The sequence below is a fragment of the Leucoraja erinacea genome, chromosome 11 (assembly GCF_028641065.1).
Source record: "Leucoraja erinacea ecotype New England chromosome 11, Leri_hhj_1, whole genome shotgun sequence".
In the NCBI taxonomy this organism is placed as follows: domain Eukaryota; kingdom Metazoa; phylum Chordata; class Chondrichthyes; order Rajiformes; family Rajidae; genus Leucoraja; species Leucoraja erinaceus.
Window position 1 is genome coordinate 22,699,629 of NC_073387.1, and position 15,993 is coordinate 22,715,621.

Sequence of the window (15,993 nt, forward strand, 5' to 3'; positions counted from 1 at the left end):
AGGGAGTGGTTGGGCCGGCTAAGACTTTATTCCTGGGTGCGCAGGATACCGAGGGGTGATCTTGCCATGGTTTGTCCTTGCAGTCTTCCACAGGGTCAGGAACAGCTCTTGAACGATGCACAACACTAACCTCAACTATGAGAGTCTACCAATTTACTTTGGTTGCAAACACGGGGGAGATTCGCTTTGCTTATTTCACCCCTCAGTGGTGATCAACGCCGATCAAACCGGCTCCTGGCCTTCTCCACTCCATGGGGAACCTCACCAAGTTCTCTCAATGCTGGGATCACTCTCATTACTCTCTTCTCTCCACTATCCGTCCTCCCCACCATCGAAGCGATCTACAGATCGAATGGCGGAGTAGGCTCGATGAGCTGAACGGCCTAAAAGACCCATATCACTTAAGCAACGCTCTCATTTCACTCCTGCCATCGGAGAGATGTTACAGGAGCCTGAGAACCTAAATCTCTGAGTTCAAGAACAGTTTCTTCCTAACAACAATCAGATTCTTGCACACTGCACAACACGAACAGCACAGCAGTAAAGTTGCCCACAGCACCAGAGACCCGGGTTCGATCCTGACCGCGGGTGCTGTCTGTACGGAGTTTGTACGCTTTCCCTGTGACCGCGTGGGTCTTCTCCGGGTGCCTCGGTTTCCTCCCACACTACAAAGACGTGCAGGTAGATTGATTCAATGTAGATTAAAAATGATTAAATTGTCCCTAATGTGCAGGATAGTGCTAGTGTACGGGGTGATTGCTGGCCGGCGCGGAGTCGGTGGGCCGAAGGGCCTGTTCCTGCGCTGCATCCTTAAAGTGTACATGGGTTGGTTGGCGGATGGGTGCACAAAGGCCACAGATGAAACGGAGACAAAAGGGTGTCAGATATTTCCAGAACATATGTTTAACTGCCAGTATCTGCAGTATTTTGATCTTACAGTGGACGAATCTAGTCGTGAAGAAAACATCCTAGTCTTTGGCAGAAGTGCAAAGCCTTCTCCCTGTCCAGCAATGATTGATTATTCCAGGGCTTGCTAGTAACTCACTTAGACGGAGCGCCATCACCCCCTGGTGGCAGCGCACAGTAATTCACAGTTGGAGGACATTCCAGAGACGTTTAGGTTTATTATTATTGTCGTGTGAAGTACTGCACCTCATCCACATGCACTGGGCACAGGTGAGTCTGTCCTCAGCTTAGTTTAGTTTATTGCCACCTGTACTGAGGTACAGTGAAAAGCTTGTGTTGTTTGCTACCCTGTCACCGGGAAGACAATCCATGATGGGGTCGCAGTTTAAGGATAAAGGGGAAATCTTTTAGGACTGAGATGAGAAAAACATTTTTTACACAGAGAGTGGTGAATCTCTGGAATTCTTTGCCACAGAATGTAGTCGAGGCCAGTTCATTGGCTATATTTAAGAGGGAGTTAGATGTGGCCCTTGTGGCTAAAGGGATCAGGGGGTATGGAGAGAAGGCAGGTACAGGATGCTGAGTTGGATGATCAGCCATGATCATATTGAATGGCGGTGCAGGCTCGAAGGGCCGAATGGCCTACTCCTGCACTTATTTTCTATGTTTCTATTACAATGGAGCTATTCACAGATACAGGATAAAGGGAATAACGTTTAGTGCAAGATAAATTTCAGTAAAGTCCAATCAAAGACAGTCCGAGGGTCTCCAATGAGGTAGAGAGTAGCTCAGGACTGCCATCTAGCTGTTGGTAGGATGGTTCAGTTGAGAAGAAACTATTCCTGAATCTGAAGGTGTGTGTTTTCACATTTCTGTACCACTTGCCTGATGGGAGAGGGGAGAAGAGGGAGTAACCGGGGTGAGACTGGTCCTTGATTATGCTGGTGGCCTTGCTGGGGCAGCGTGAAGTGTAGATGGAATCAATGGAAGAGAGGTTGGTTTATATCGAACAAGGAACTACAGATGCAGAAATCTTGCAAAACACAAAGTGCTGGAGGAACTCAACAGGTCAGGCAGCATCTGTGGAGGGAATGGACAGATGATGCTTCAGATAAAAGGACCTTTCTTCAGTTTGGGAGACACAAGGAATTTGCACTGGCTGCAATCGTGAGCAAAAAGACAAAGTACTGGAGGAACTCAGTGATTCAGGCAGATTTTAGGCGAAAAATAATAGCTTTTTAATGTACCTCAGTACACTGGACAATAATGTACTTCAACCTGAATGCATAGGTGTTGTTTTGGGTCGGGACCCTTCTTCAGACATTCTACAGAATGAGGAGGCAAGATGCTTCAAATTATCACAATAATCCCACCCCTTTGACCGATGGACTGACAGATTTTCCAGACTATTGAAAGGCATTACTACTGCATTACTACTCAGCAATACTTTAAATTCATATTTTATATTAGAATCAAAGAGCCATACTGCATGGCTTAATATACCAATGCCGACCAAGATGTCCCATCTACGATAGTCCCACCTGCCCGAGTTTGACCCATCTCTCTCTAAACCTTTCCTATCCAGTTACCTGTCTACATCTCTTTTAGATGCTTTTAGAGTACCTGCTTCAAAGTAAACTTTATTGTCAAGTTTACTTTGAAGCAGGTACTCTAAAAGCATCTAAAAGAGATGTAGACATCTTCAACTTCCTCCTCTGGCAGCTCGATCCATTAACCACCACCACGTGGCAAAAGTTGCCCCTCAGGTTCCTATTAAATCTTCTCTCTCTCACCTTAAACCTGCGTCCTCTGGTTCTTGATTCCCTTGCTCTGGGTAAATCTTCCAGTAAACACCATGAGTGTAAAGGAAAAGAGGAAAAAACAGCAAGCAGAGGGTTTAATGGGAGAGAGATATTTGATGTCACAAAATGTATTTTCTTAAAAATGAACATGTAGGAAGGGATATGGGCCAAATCCTGGCAGATTGGACTACCATGGATGGGGAATCTTGATTGGCATGAATGAGTTGGGCCCAAGGGCTGTTTCCATGCTGTATGACTCCAAGATTCAAGACTTCAAGAACCAGACGACACAGGTTCAAGGTATGGGGTGGGAGGAGGGGGTGGAAGGTTTAATCGGAACCCGAGTGGCAACTTTTTCTTTCACACAGAGGGTGGTGGGTGTGGGGTGGAACAAGCTGCCTGAGGAGGTTTGTTAAGGCAGGCACTATCACAACATTTCAAAAAGCAATTGGGCAGATACAGGGTGGAGGAAAGATCGAGTGGTCAAAAAAAAGGCTTTTGGCACATTGGCCTTCATCAGTCACAGCCTTGAGTGCAGAAGTTGGGAGGTCATGTTGCAGTTGTATAAGACATTGGTGAGGCCGCATTTTGAGTATTCTGTTTCGATTTGGCCACCATGTTATAGGAAAGTTGTCAAGCTGGAAAGAGCGCAGAGAATATTTACGAGGATGTTGCTGGGACACAAGGGCCTGAGCTTTAGGGAAGTTGAGCAGGCTAGAACTTTATTCCTTGGAGCACAAGAGGATAAGGGGTGATTTTACAGAGGTGTACAAAATCATGAGAGGAATAGATCAGGTAGATACATCGTCTTGCCTAGGGTAGGGGAATCAAGAACCAGAGGTCATATGTTTAAGGTGAGGCGGGGAAAGATTTAATAGGAAACTGAGAGGTAACTTTTTCACACAGAGGGTGATGGATGTTGGAACGAGCAACCACAGGAGGTAATTGAGGCAAGTACCATCACAACGTTTAAGAAACATTAGGAAGTGTACATGGATAGGGCAGGCTTAGAGGGATAAAGGCCAAACATAGACAGGTGTGACTAGTGTGGTCACTGTGGGCAATTTGGATCAAAGGGCCTATTTCCATGCTGGACCATCTATGACTCTAAGAGGAGAACTTACGGCACAATCTTCTCTCTCGCTTCCTTGGCCTGCAGCAATTGTGAAAGTGAATAAGCAGCCGCCTCCACCACAGCTCCATGAGGTGACTGAAAGAGACCAAAAAAAACCTCAGACACAGGCACATGGTGCTGGAGTAACTCAGCGGGACAGGCAGCATCTCTGGAGAACACCGAAAGTCACATTTCGGGTCGGGACCAAACACCATCTATCTTTGTTCTCCAGAGATGCTGCCAGACCCGCTGAGCTACTCCAGTGCTTTGTGTTTTTCGTAAACCTGCAACTGCAGTTCCTTGTTTCTCTACCACAGATACACGATCCGGTCTGCTCGCGCACCCCAGTAAAGCTACCAAGCAAATAGTGCACAGCTGGTAGAGCCGTTGCCGCATGGCGCCAGAGTCCGCGCTCAATCCTGACCTTGGGTGCTGTGGGTAAGAGAGCGAGTGAGCGAGGACTTTGCACGTTCTCCCTGTGACCGCATGGGTTTCCTCCAGGTACTCCAATTTCCTCCCACGTCCCAAAGGTTTGTAGGTTAATTCGCTTCTGCAAATTACACCCTGGTGTGCAGGGAGTGGATGAGAAAGTGGGATAACATAGGACTAGTGTGAACGGGTGATCGATGGTCGGTGTGGACTCAGTGGGCTGAAGGGCCTGATTCCATGCTGCATCTCTAAACTATCTCTCTGTGTTGGCACAGTGGCGTGGTGGTTGATTTGCTGCTTTACAGCGCCCGAGACCCAGGTTCGATCCTGACCTCAAGTGCTGTCTGCACATTCTCGCTGTAATCGCGTGGGTTTCCTCCGGGTGCCCCTTTTTCCTCTAACATTATGAAGACGTGTGGGTCTGTATGTTAATTGGCTTCTGTAAATTATCGCCAGTGTGTAGGATAATGCTAGTGTAAGGGTGATCGCTGGTTGGCGCGGATTCGATGGGCCGAAGGGCCAGTTTCCACACTGTATCTCTAAGTACTAAACTAAACAGTAACAACCCTGAATAGCAAACGTTAAGGGAACATCTCTCACCTGCAGGCAGCCGGCCAGTGCTTGGACCACACCTTGCAGCAGCAGCTGATTCCGAACAGCCTTATTCTCCGCTGCCAGATTGCCGAGGATATATAGACACTGCTCCTGAAAGCGTTTCCAAAAACGTTAAGAAATTAACATTAGAGCCTTCCAGCAGCAGTACACTTCATAGATGTAGCCCAGTCTATCACAAAGCCCAGTCTCCCCAACAATGACTCCATCTACACCACACTGCCTCAGACAAGAACCAAAAACGTCAGAAGATAGATACGAAGTGCTGGAGTAACTCAGCGGGTCAGGCAGCATCTCTGGAGAACATGGATAGGTGACATTTCAGGTCGGCTGCCTGCCTGACCCAGAGTTACTCTAGCATTTTGTGTCTATCTTTGGTATAAACCAGCAGCTGCATTTCCTTCCTACCCAGCTTAAAGTCCAGCACCTGCAATGTTGTAGTTTAGAAATTCAGGATTGCACCCTGTTCCCAGCAGTGCCCCGTTCATTCTTTCTTCTCCTCCAGCATAATCAAAGACTTGTCCCTGTCCCACCCCGGTCATACCTTCTTTTTTATCCGCTCAAGTCTGGCAGACATTACAGAAGCTTGAAAAGCGCACCACCAGAATCAGGAACAGCTTCTTCCCCTCTGTTATCGGGCTGCTGAACGGTCCTTCCATAAGCTAGGGTACCGTCCAATCACCTCTACCCCATTGCGGACATTGGACTTTGTCTCTGGAACTGATGCGCTACAATGCCGGGAACTATATTCTGCACTCTGTATCTTCCCCTTTGCTCTACCTATTGTACTTGAGTTTGACGACTGAGTATTTGTGTATAGTGTTATCTGATCTGTTTGGATAGCATGCAAAACAAAGCTTTTCACCATACCTCAGTACATTTGACAATAATAAACCTATACACAAGTTGAAGCTAAGAACATGGTAACCAGCATTCTGTGGAACTCTTCCCTACAATCCTTGCAGTCTTGTACTCTAAATACTCTTGCAGTGTAAACTTGTGCAATGTGAGCTCTTCTACTGCCACAAAATCTAGTAAACCCTCACAATGCGGAGACTGTCCCAGTAGTGGACCTCCCATCTGCCTTATTGGAGACCCTCACGCTATCCTTAATCAGACTTTACTGGACTTTATCTTGCGTTAAGCTTTATTCCCTTTATCCTGTATCTGTACACGGCTCGATTGTAATCACGCATAGACTTTCCACTCATTAGGTAGCACGCAACAAAAAGCTTTTCCTCGGCACACCTGACAATAGTAAACTGAAATAAAATTCTTGTGGCGGGGTGAACTGTCAGGCACTTACTGTGAACTTAGCACTCTGTCCGGAGAGGTACGTCAGCAGATACGGTGTTGCCGGCAAACACACCAGCGAGACGTTGGGATCGTCGGCATGGGAGAGCCGGAGCAAACATTGTGCGGCTTTGAGTTGAACCGACGCGAGGTTGCTGGTGAAGAGTCCAATAAGGACATGGATACTGTTCTCCAACCTACACCGGGAGGAGAAAAACACTCAGATTACACTCGCAGAACCTGGTGGTACTCGGTTCCCTGCTCTTCGACATTTAAACCCTGGGGGAAAAACGGTTCTGCCCGTCTATCCTATCTAAGACTCATAATTCTATACAATTCTATCAAGCCTTCTCTTGATTACCTGCTTGCTTCTGACACCAGGCCACATTTTAAGACCAGAGACCAGAAGTTTGGTTAAAGGAAAGGTGAGAGAAGCAGAAATGTTTTATGAAGCTCAAGCCTTGACTACTTAAGGCATGAAGCCTTGACTACTCTAATGATGAAGGTTCAGGAGTCGACACAGTGGAGCAATGGTAGAGTTGCTGCCTCACAGCGCCAGAGACCGAGGTTCGATCCTGACTATGTGTGCTGTCGGTACAGAGTTTGTATGTTCTCCCTGTGACCGTGTGGGTGCTCAGTTTCCTCAGAGTGCTCCAGTTTCCCCCCCGGGAACAATTTACAATTTTACCAAAGCCAATTAATCTACAAACCTGTGTGTCTTTGGAACATGGGGGGGGGGGGGGCCCATGTTCCAAAGACACACAGGTTTGTAGATTAATTGGCTTTGGTAAAATTGTAAATTGTCCCCGATGTGTGGGATAGTGCGAGTGGACGGGGTGATCGTTGGTCGGCGCGGACTCGATGGGCCAAAGGGCCTGTTTCCGCACTGTATCTCTAAAGTAGGCTAAAGTAGGATAAATTAAAGTAATTAAAATTGGGCAAAAAATGCTGCAGTAACTCAGCGGGTCAGGTAGCATCTATGGTGAACATGGTTAGATGACGTTGCGGGTCAAGACCCTTCTCCAGGTTGATTGTAAGTGGTGGGAGGAAGAAAGCTGGAATAGCAGTGGGGGCAGTGATAGGTGGATACAGGCGAGGGGTGGGTTCTGATCGATAGTAAAATTAATGATGTGCTCAAGGACAGAATTAGAATACAAAGATCTCAGAAGGCATTTGATTCAGCAACTAAGTTACAGAGAAAGTTTGAACAAGTTAGGGCTTTATTCTTTAAAGCGCAGAAGGTTAAGGGGGGACTTGATAGAGGTTTTTAAAATGATGAGAGGGATAGACAGAGTTGACGTGGAAAAGCTTTTCCCACTGAGGGTAGGGAAGATTCAAACAAGGGGACATGACTTGAGAATTAAGGGACTGAAGTTTAGGGGTAACATGAGGGGGAACTTCTTTACTCAGAGAGTGGTGGCTGTGTGGAATGAGCTTCCAGTGAAGGTGGTGGAGGCAGGTTCGTTTTTATAATTTAAAAATAAATTGGATAGTTATATGGACGGGAAGGGAATGGAAGGTTATGGTTTGAGCGCAGGTGTATGGGACTAGGGGAGAATACGTGTTCGGCACGGACTAGAAGGGTCGAGATGGCCTGTTTCCGTGCTGTAATTGTTATATTATATTATATTATTATATTCATAGGATGGGCCGAGTGCATGGATGCACCTAAAACAATAATAATATGAAACCTCTCTCCTTGGTACCTGACAAACATCTTCTGTGCCTCTGCCAGGTGCAGTAATTGGCACAGGGATTGTAAGGCAGCAAGCCGATCTTCTGATCCATGCTGAATCCTCTGGTATAGTTGCGACACCTTCAGGGACAGAAGGCATTTCTTTAAACTTTAATTGTCAAGTCAAGTCACTTGCAACTTACAAATACTTACTCACAAGGACCACATTCCTCCAACACATGTGACCCCTTTCCTAAACTACCCCCATGCAAACCGTCATAGTAATGTACAAATGATAAGTACATGTGAATAAAACGACACAAAGAGTCATACAGCACGGACACATCTACACTACTCACCTGCCTGCGTTTGTCAGATATCTCTCTAAACCTTTCCTATCCATGAACCTGTCCTAAATGCTGTTATACAGTGGCTTGCAAAAGTATTCATACCCCTTGAACTTTTCCACATTTTGTCACGTTACAACCACAAACGTAAATGTATTTTATTGGGATTTTATGTGATAGACCAACACAAAGTGGCGCATAATTGTGAAGTGGAAGGAAAATGATACATGGTTTTCAAATTTTTTTACAAATAAAAAACTGAAAAGTGTGGCGTGCAAAAGTATTCAGCCCCCTTTACTCTGATACCCCTAAATAAAATCCAGTGCAACCAATTGCCTTCAGAAGTCACCTAATTAGTAAATAGAGTCCACTTGTGTGTAATCTAATCTCAGTATAAATACAGGTGTTCCTTGAAGGCCTCAGAGGTTTATTAGAGAACATTAGTGAACAAACAGCATCATGAAGCTCAAGGAACACACCAGACAGGTCAGGGATAAAGTTGTGGAGAAGTTTAAAGCAGGGTTAGGTTATAAAAATATATCCCAAGCTTTGAACATCTCACGGAGCACTGTTCAATCCATCATCCGAAAATGGAAAGAGTATGGCACAACTGCAAACCTACCAAGACATGGCCGTCCACCTAAACTGACAGGCCGGGCAAGGAGAGCATTGATCAGAGAAGCAGCCAAGAGGCCCATGGTAACTCTGGAGGAGCTGCAGAGATCCACAGCTCAGGTGGGAGAATCTGTCCACAGGACAACTATTAGTCGTGCATGCCACAAATCGGGCCTTTATGGAAGAGTGGCAAGAAGAAAGCCATTGGTGAAAAAAAGCCATAAGAAGTCCCGTTTGCAGTTTGCCACAAGCCATGTGGGGGACACAGCAAACATGTGGAGGAAGGTGCTCTGGTCAGATGAGACCAAAATTGAAGTTTTTGGCCTAAATGCAAAACGCTATGTGTGGCGGAAAACTAACACTGCACATCACCCTGAACACACCATCCCCACTGTGAAACATGGTGGTGGCAGCATCATGCTGTGGGGATGCTTTTCTTCAGCAGGGAGAGGGAAGCTGGTCAGAGTTGATGGGAAGATGGATGGAGCCAAATACAGGACAATCTTGGAAGAAAACCTGCTAGAGTCTGCAAAAGACTTGAGACTGGTGCGGCGGAGGTTCACCTTCCAGCAGGACAACGACCCTAAACATACAGCCAGAGCTACAATGGAATGGTTTAGATCAAAGCATATTCATGTGTTAGAATGGCCCAGTCAAAGTCCAGACCTAAATCCAATTGAGAATCTCTGGCAAGACTTGAAAATTGCTGTTCACAGACACTCTCCATCCAATCTGACTGAGCTTGAGCTATTTTGCAAAGAAGAATGGGCAAAGATTTCAGTCTCTAGATGTGCAAAGCTGGTAGAGACATACCCCAAAAGACTTGCAGCTGTAATTGCAGCGAAAGGTGGTTCTACAAAGTATTGACTCAGGGGGGCTGAATACTTTTGCACGCCACACTTTTCAGTTTTTTATTTGTAAAAAAATTTGAAAACCATGTATCATTTTCCTTCCACTTCACAATTATGCACCACTTTGTGTTGGTCCATCACATAAAATCCCAATAAAATACATTTACGTTTGTGGTTGTAACGTGACAAAATATGGAAAAGTTCAAGGGGTATGAATATTTTTGCAAGCCACTGTAGTACCTGCGACAACTACCTCCTCTAATCCATACCCTCACCACCCTGTTTGAAAAAGTTGTCCCTTCAGATTGTGATTAAGACTATCCCCTCTCACCTTAAACCCATGTTCTCTGGTTCGTTAATTTGCCCACTCTGGGTAAAAGACTACATTCACCCTATTCCCCTCATGATTTTATACACCTCTGAAAAAACACTCCTCAGCCTCATGTGCTCCATATAGCCTGCCCAACCTCTCCCCGTAGCTCAGGCCCTCGAGTCCTGGAAACATCCTTGTAAATCTTCTCTGCATTTTTCCAGCTTCGCAACATCCTTCCTATACCAGGGTGACAGAAACCAAACACATTACGCCAAATGACTTGTACAACTGTAACATGACCTCCAAACTTCTAGTCGGAAGGAACTGCAGATGCTTGATTAAAACGAAGATAGACACAAAAAGTTGGAGTAACTTAGTGGGACAGACAGCATCTCTGGAGATAAGGAATAGTTGACTCTTCTTCAGACTGAGAGTCAGGGGAAAGGGAAAACGAGTCCCCGGTCTCTTCCTGTTGGAGGCCGCTCCTCGTTGCGGCCTCAACGACAATGGAAACCGACGAGAAAAGGTCGGGTCTCCAGTGCAGGGAGCGAGAGATGGTGATGTGGCCGCGCCGCCTACCGGATATGATGTGGAGAGATAAAGAACAAATGAATGAAAGATGTGCAAAAAAGTAACGATGATAAAAGAAACATGCCATTGTTAGCTGTTTGTTAGGGGAGAACGAGTACAGACAATGAGACTCAAGATGAATTTGAAGCTGGTAATGACGGGTGGGGGAGGGATGGAGAGTGAGGGAATTGAAGTTAGAGAAATCAACATCATACCACAGGGTTATAAGCTGCCCAAGTGAAATATGAGATGCTGTTCCTCCAATTTGTGTTTGGCCTCACTGACAATGGAGGAGGCCTAGGACAGAAAGGTCTGTGTGAGAATAGGAAGGGGAATTAAAGTGTTTGGCTACCGGTAGATCAGGTAGGTTCAGGTGGACTGAGCGAAGGTGTTCAGCAAAACAATCATCTAAGTCTCGGTTGGTCTCGCCGTTATACGAGTCCACACTTTGAACAACGGATACAGTAGATGAGGTTGGAGAAGGTGCAAGTGAACCCCTGCCTCGCCTGAAAGGACTGTTGGGGTCCCTGGACAGAGACAGGTGTTGCACCTCCTGCGGTTGCAGGGCAATGTACATGGGGAGGGGGTGGCTTAGGTGGGAAAGGAGGAGTTAACCAGGGAGTTCCGGAGGGAACAGTCTCTGCAGAAGGTGGTGGAGATGGGAATGGAGATGGTGGTGGAGATGTGCGCGGGGTCCCGTTGGAGGTGGCGGAAATGTCGGAGGATTATGTGTTGTATGCGATGGCTGATGGGGCGAAAGGTAAGGACTAAGGGGACTCTGTCTCTCTTGTGACTAGGGGAAGGGGGAGCAAGGGCGGAGCTGCCGGGTACCAAGGAGACACAAGTGAGGGCCTCATCTATGATGGGAGAGGGGAACCCCAGTTCCCTGAAGAATGAGGACATCTAGGATGTCATGGTATGGATCACCTCATCTTGGCCACAGATGCGGCGTAGATGGAGGAATTAGTAGCAGGGGATAGAGTCTTTGCAGGAAGCAGGGTGGGAAGAACTGTAGTTGAGATAGTTGTGGGAGTCAGTGGGTTTGTAATAGACGTCAGTCGATTGTCTATCTCCTGTGATGGAGACTGTGAGATCAAGAAAGGGGAGGGAGGTGTCGGAGTCCAAGTGAATTTGAGTGCAGGATTGAAATTGGTGGTAAAGTTAATGAAGTTGATCCCGATCCTGAGTACAGGTGCTGTCTGTGCGGAGAGGGGAGTTTGTACGGTCTCTCTATGACCACGTGGTTTGGGGGAGGGGGAGCAATGGCGGAGCTGAGGGGCACAGAGAAGACACGAGTGAGGGTCTCATCCACGATGGAAGAGGCGAACCCCGATTCCCTAAAGAATGAGGACATCTCAGATGTCCTGGTATGGAACACCTCATCTTGGGTGCAGATACGGCGTAGATGGAGGAATTGGGAATAAGGGATAGAGTCTTTGCTGGAAGCAGGGTTGAAAGAAGTGTTGTCTAGATAGTTGTGGCTTTCTGTGTCTATCCCCCAACTTGCATACTTTATACCGTGATTGATGAAGGCCAATGCAGCAAAAACCTTCTTTACCACCCTCTCTACTGTAATGCCACTTTCAGGGAAATGTGCACCTTTACTCCTAGATCCTTCTGCTCTGCAAAAATGTAAGCTTGTCATGCATTAAAATAAATGCTATGACATTCCTTAGCATTATGTATGTGGGTTGCAGTGGTAAAGTTGCTGCCTCACACCGCCAGAGACTCGGGTTCGATCCTGATTATGGGTGTTGTCTGTAAGGAATTTGTACATTCTCCCTGTGACTCCATGGGTTTTCTCCGACTGCTCCGGTTTCCAAAGATGTGCCGGTTTGAAAGTAAATCAGCCACTGTAAATTGTCGCTGATGTGTAGGATAGAGCTAGTGTATGGGGTGATCACTGGTCAGCACGGACTCTGTGGGCCGAAGGTCCTGTTTCCACGCTGTATCTCGAAACAAAGCAGTGCCTGGACTGACTGGGTCTCACCTCTTCCTGCGTCACCGAGGGCTCTCTTGTCTCCATCTCCTCTCCATCATCTTGAAGCTCCCTCAACAATCTCTTACTGACGAGTTGCGTCTCCCTCCTTGCTTTCCTCAGAGCTGAGAACAGAAAGAAAATGGAGCCGCTTTGAAACCATATTGTCCTGCAGTAACGTTCCACATCCTGAGGAAAGATGTGCTGGCGTATGATGAGAGTTTGACGACACTGGGCCTGTACTCACTGAAGTTTCGAAGGATGATTGAAACTTACAAGTGAAAGGCTTGAATAGAGTGGATGTGGAGAGGATGTTTCCACTAGTGGGAGAGTCTCGGACCAGAGGGCACAGAATCAACATAAAAGGAAGTACCTTTCGAAAGGAGATGCAAAATAATTTATTTAGTCAGAGGGTGGTAAATCTGTGGAATTCATTACCACAGACGGCTCTGGAGGCCAACTCAATGGATATTTTTAAGGCAGAGATTGACAGATTCTTGATTAGTACGGGTGTCAGGAGCTATGGGGCAAAGGCAGGAGAATGGGTTTAAGAGGGAAAGACAGATCAGCCATGATTGAATGTCAGAGTAGACTTGATGGGTCGAATGGCCTAATTCCTCTCCTAGAACTTATGAACGTCACCCAAAACGTTGCAGAAAAATTCAAAGTTGTCAGGAACCATGTGGATTTAAGCCAAGAATTATTGTGCTTAAATAAGAATTATTACAGCAAAACTGAAAATGACAGTAGCACGGACACACTACTGGAGATACACTGCAGTGTAGAAGCTCCACGCAAACGTCCCCATACTATTTATTTCACCTTAGCACAAAGCACAACCAAGAGAGTCAAGGGTTTATCATCGTATGCACCAAAACAGAACAATGATATTCTTACTTGCAGCAGCCCAACAGGTTTGTAAACATAATACTCAATAGATAATATAATGAACAAAAATAGTTTAATAAATAAAAAACCCACACGGTGCAAAAAACATGGCCAAAGTCCCTCGTGCAACCCTGGCAGTTCGTAGTGTCCAACAGCCTGATAGTTGTAGGGAAGAAGCTGTTCCTGGATGTTAGTTTTCAGACATTTTAGACTTTAGAGAAACAGAGTGGAAACAGACCCTTCGGCCCACCGATTCCGTGGTGACCAGCCCGATCACCCTGTACACTTGCACTATCCTACAAACCAGGGACAATTTACAGAAGCCAATTAACCTACAAACCTGTACATCTTTGGAGTGTTGGGAGGATACCGGAGCACCTGGAGAAAACCTGTGACGTGGTCACGGGGAGAACGTACAGACAGCACCAGTAGTCAGGAACAAACCCGGGTCCCTGGCTCCATTTTACTACCATATTCCAAAGACATGGTTTGCAGCTTAATTAGCTTATGTAAATTGTCTCTCATGTGTAGGAAAGTGTTCATGGACGGGAATCGCTGGTTGGCATAGACACGGAGGGCCAAATAACCTGGTTCTATAACCATATAACAATTACAGCACGGAAACAGGCCATCACGGCCCTACAAGTCCATGCCGAACAAATTTTTTTTCCCCCTTAGCCCACCTGCCTGCACTCATACCATAACCCTCCATTCCCTTCTCATCCATATGCCTATCCAATTTATTTTTAAATGATACCAATGAACCTGCCTCCACCACTTCCACTGGAAGCTCATTCCACACCGCTACCACTCTCTGAGTAAAGAAGTTCCCCCTCATATTACCCCTAAACTTCTGTCCCTTAATTCTGAAGTCATGTCCTCTTGTTTGAATCTTCCCTATTCTCAAAGGGAAAAGCTTGTCCACATCAACTCTGTCTATCCCTCTCATTTTTTTAAAGACCTCTATCAAGTCCCCCCTTAACCTTCTGCACTCCAGAGAATAAAGACCTAACTTATTCAACCTATCTCTGTAACTTAGTTGTTGAAACCCAGGCAACATTCTAGTAAATCTCCTCTGTACTCTCTCTATTTTGTTGACATCCTTCCTATAATTGGGCGACCAAAATTGTACACCATACTCCAGATTTGGTCTCACCAATGCCTTGTACAATTTTAACATCACATCCCAGCTTCTATACTCAATGCTCTGATTTATAAAGGCTAGCATACCAAAAGCTTTCTTTACCACCCTATCTATATGAGATTCCACCTTCAAGGAACTATGCACGGTTATACCCAGATCCCTCTGTTCAACTGTATTCTTCAATTCCCTACCATTTACCATGTACGTCCTATTTTGATTTGATTTGTCCTGCCAAGGTGTAGCACCTCACATTTATCAGCATTAAACTCCATCTGCGCTGTATCTGTAAAGGCTAAACTCTAAACCACTTTGTCTCTTTTTCCCTGCCCCGCAACTGAAAACATCAACCCCACCTCTGCCTTATCAAATCCTTTCTGAAACTTGAAGCCGGTTCCTGACTCCTTGCCTGTTCCCAACCTGTTCCAACATCCAGCGTTTGATCAGAAGAATTTGCTTGAACCTATCATGTTTACTGTTCCCCAACAACTAACTACATCACTGCCCAACCAGATCCTTCGCTGTGGTGGACTATTTGACACTGACAACACATTCGCAAGGGCGGCACAGAGTAGCGCAGCGCCAGAGACTCTGGTTCAATCCTGACCTCAGGCACAGCCTGTGGATTTGCATGTTGTCCCTGTGACCGCGTGGGTTGTTCCTCCCACACTCCGAAGACGTGCAGGTTTGGAGTCTGAAGAAGGGTTTCGGCCCGAAACGTCGCCTATTTCCTTGGCTCCATAGATGCTGCTGCACCCGCTGAGTTTCTCCAGCATTTTTGTGTACCTTCGATCTTCCAGCATCTGCAGTTCCTTCTTGAACAGGTTTGTAGGTTAATTGGCAAATTCCACACACAAGCAGCACCTGAGAGCATGATTGTACCCGAGGCTCTGGCCGGGAGAGCCAGCAGCGCCACCATACATCGAGACACAAGGAACGACAGATGCAGGTTCACATAAGTGCTGGAGTAACTCAGCAGGCCAGGCAGCATCTCTGGGAAACGTGGATATGTGATTTTAGGTCGGGGACCCCTCCATATATCATTATTCATACTTTTGATGTTGTGAATCTGGTTTTTAATTAATGTGCCCCATGTGTTACAATGGGTCAATGTACATAACAGGGTGCTGAGGGGGAGAGCGGAGAAGGAGGGCGACTGTGGGACAGGGTGGGAGGGGGGAGATACGGCAGGCAGGCAGGTTGCGGGAATGGTGGAGAGGGGGGGACATGAGATGGGGATATGAGAGTGGGGGGGGGAGATTGGGGGAGTTCCAGCTCACCGGGGCGCGACCCCCGCCGCTCACCCCATTCCTGCTGCCTCCTCCGGGCTCTAATCGCCTCCACGGCCCCGCAACCGCGGGACACGGCTCCTCCCGCCCGCAACATGGCGCCGCCGCTCTCGCCGGCTTCCCGGCGCTCGCTGGTGACGTTGCTGGTGACGCCCCTGGGCGCCTGGTGA

The 15,993-nt window shown here is 46.7% G+C and overlaps 1 protein-coding gene across 1 annotated transcript in view; it reads right to left on the reverse strand.

Annotated features, from left to right (window-relative positions):
* tmco6 (transmembrane and coiled-coil domains 6) overlaps nucleotides 1–15,959 on the reverse strand; it is a 29,909-nt gene extending 13,950 nt beyond the window's left edge. The window contains exons 1-6 of the mRNA XM_055642803.1: nucleotides 15,839–15,959; nucleotides 12,518–12,630; nucleotides 7,863–7,972; nucleotides 6,170–6,353; nucleotides 4,852–4,956; nucleotides 3,833–3,918 (exon numbers count right to left, since the gene is read on the reverse strand). Of these exons, the coding sequence (XP_055498778.1) occupies nucleotides 3,833–3,918; nucleotides 4,852–4,956; nucleotides 6,170–6,353; nucleotides 7,863–7,972; nucleotides 12,518–12,630; nucleotides 15,839–15,920 (680 nt within the window). The 5' untranslated portion in view covers nucleotides 15,921–15,959. The remainder of the gene's footprint in view (nucleotides 1–3,832; nucleotides 3,919–4,851; nucleotides 4,957–6,169; nucleotides 6,354–7,862; nucleotides 7,973–12,517; nucleotides 12,631–15,838) is intronic.
* Nucleotides 15,960–15,993: the final 34 nt, after the last annotated feature.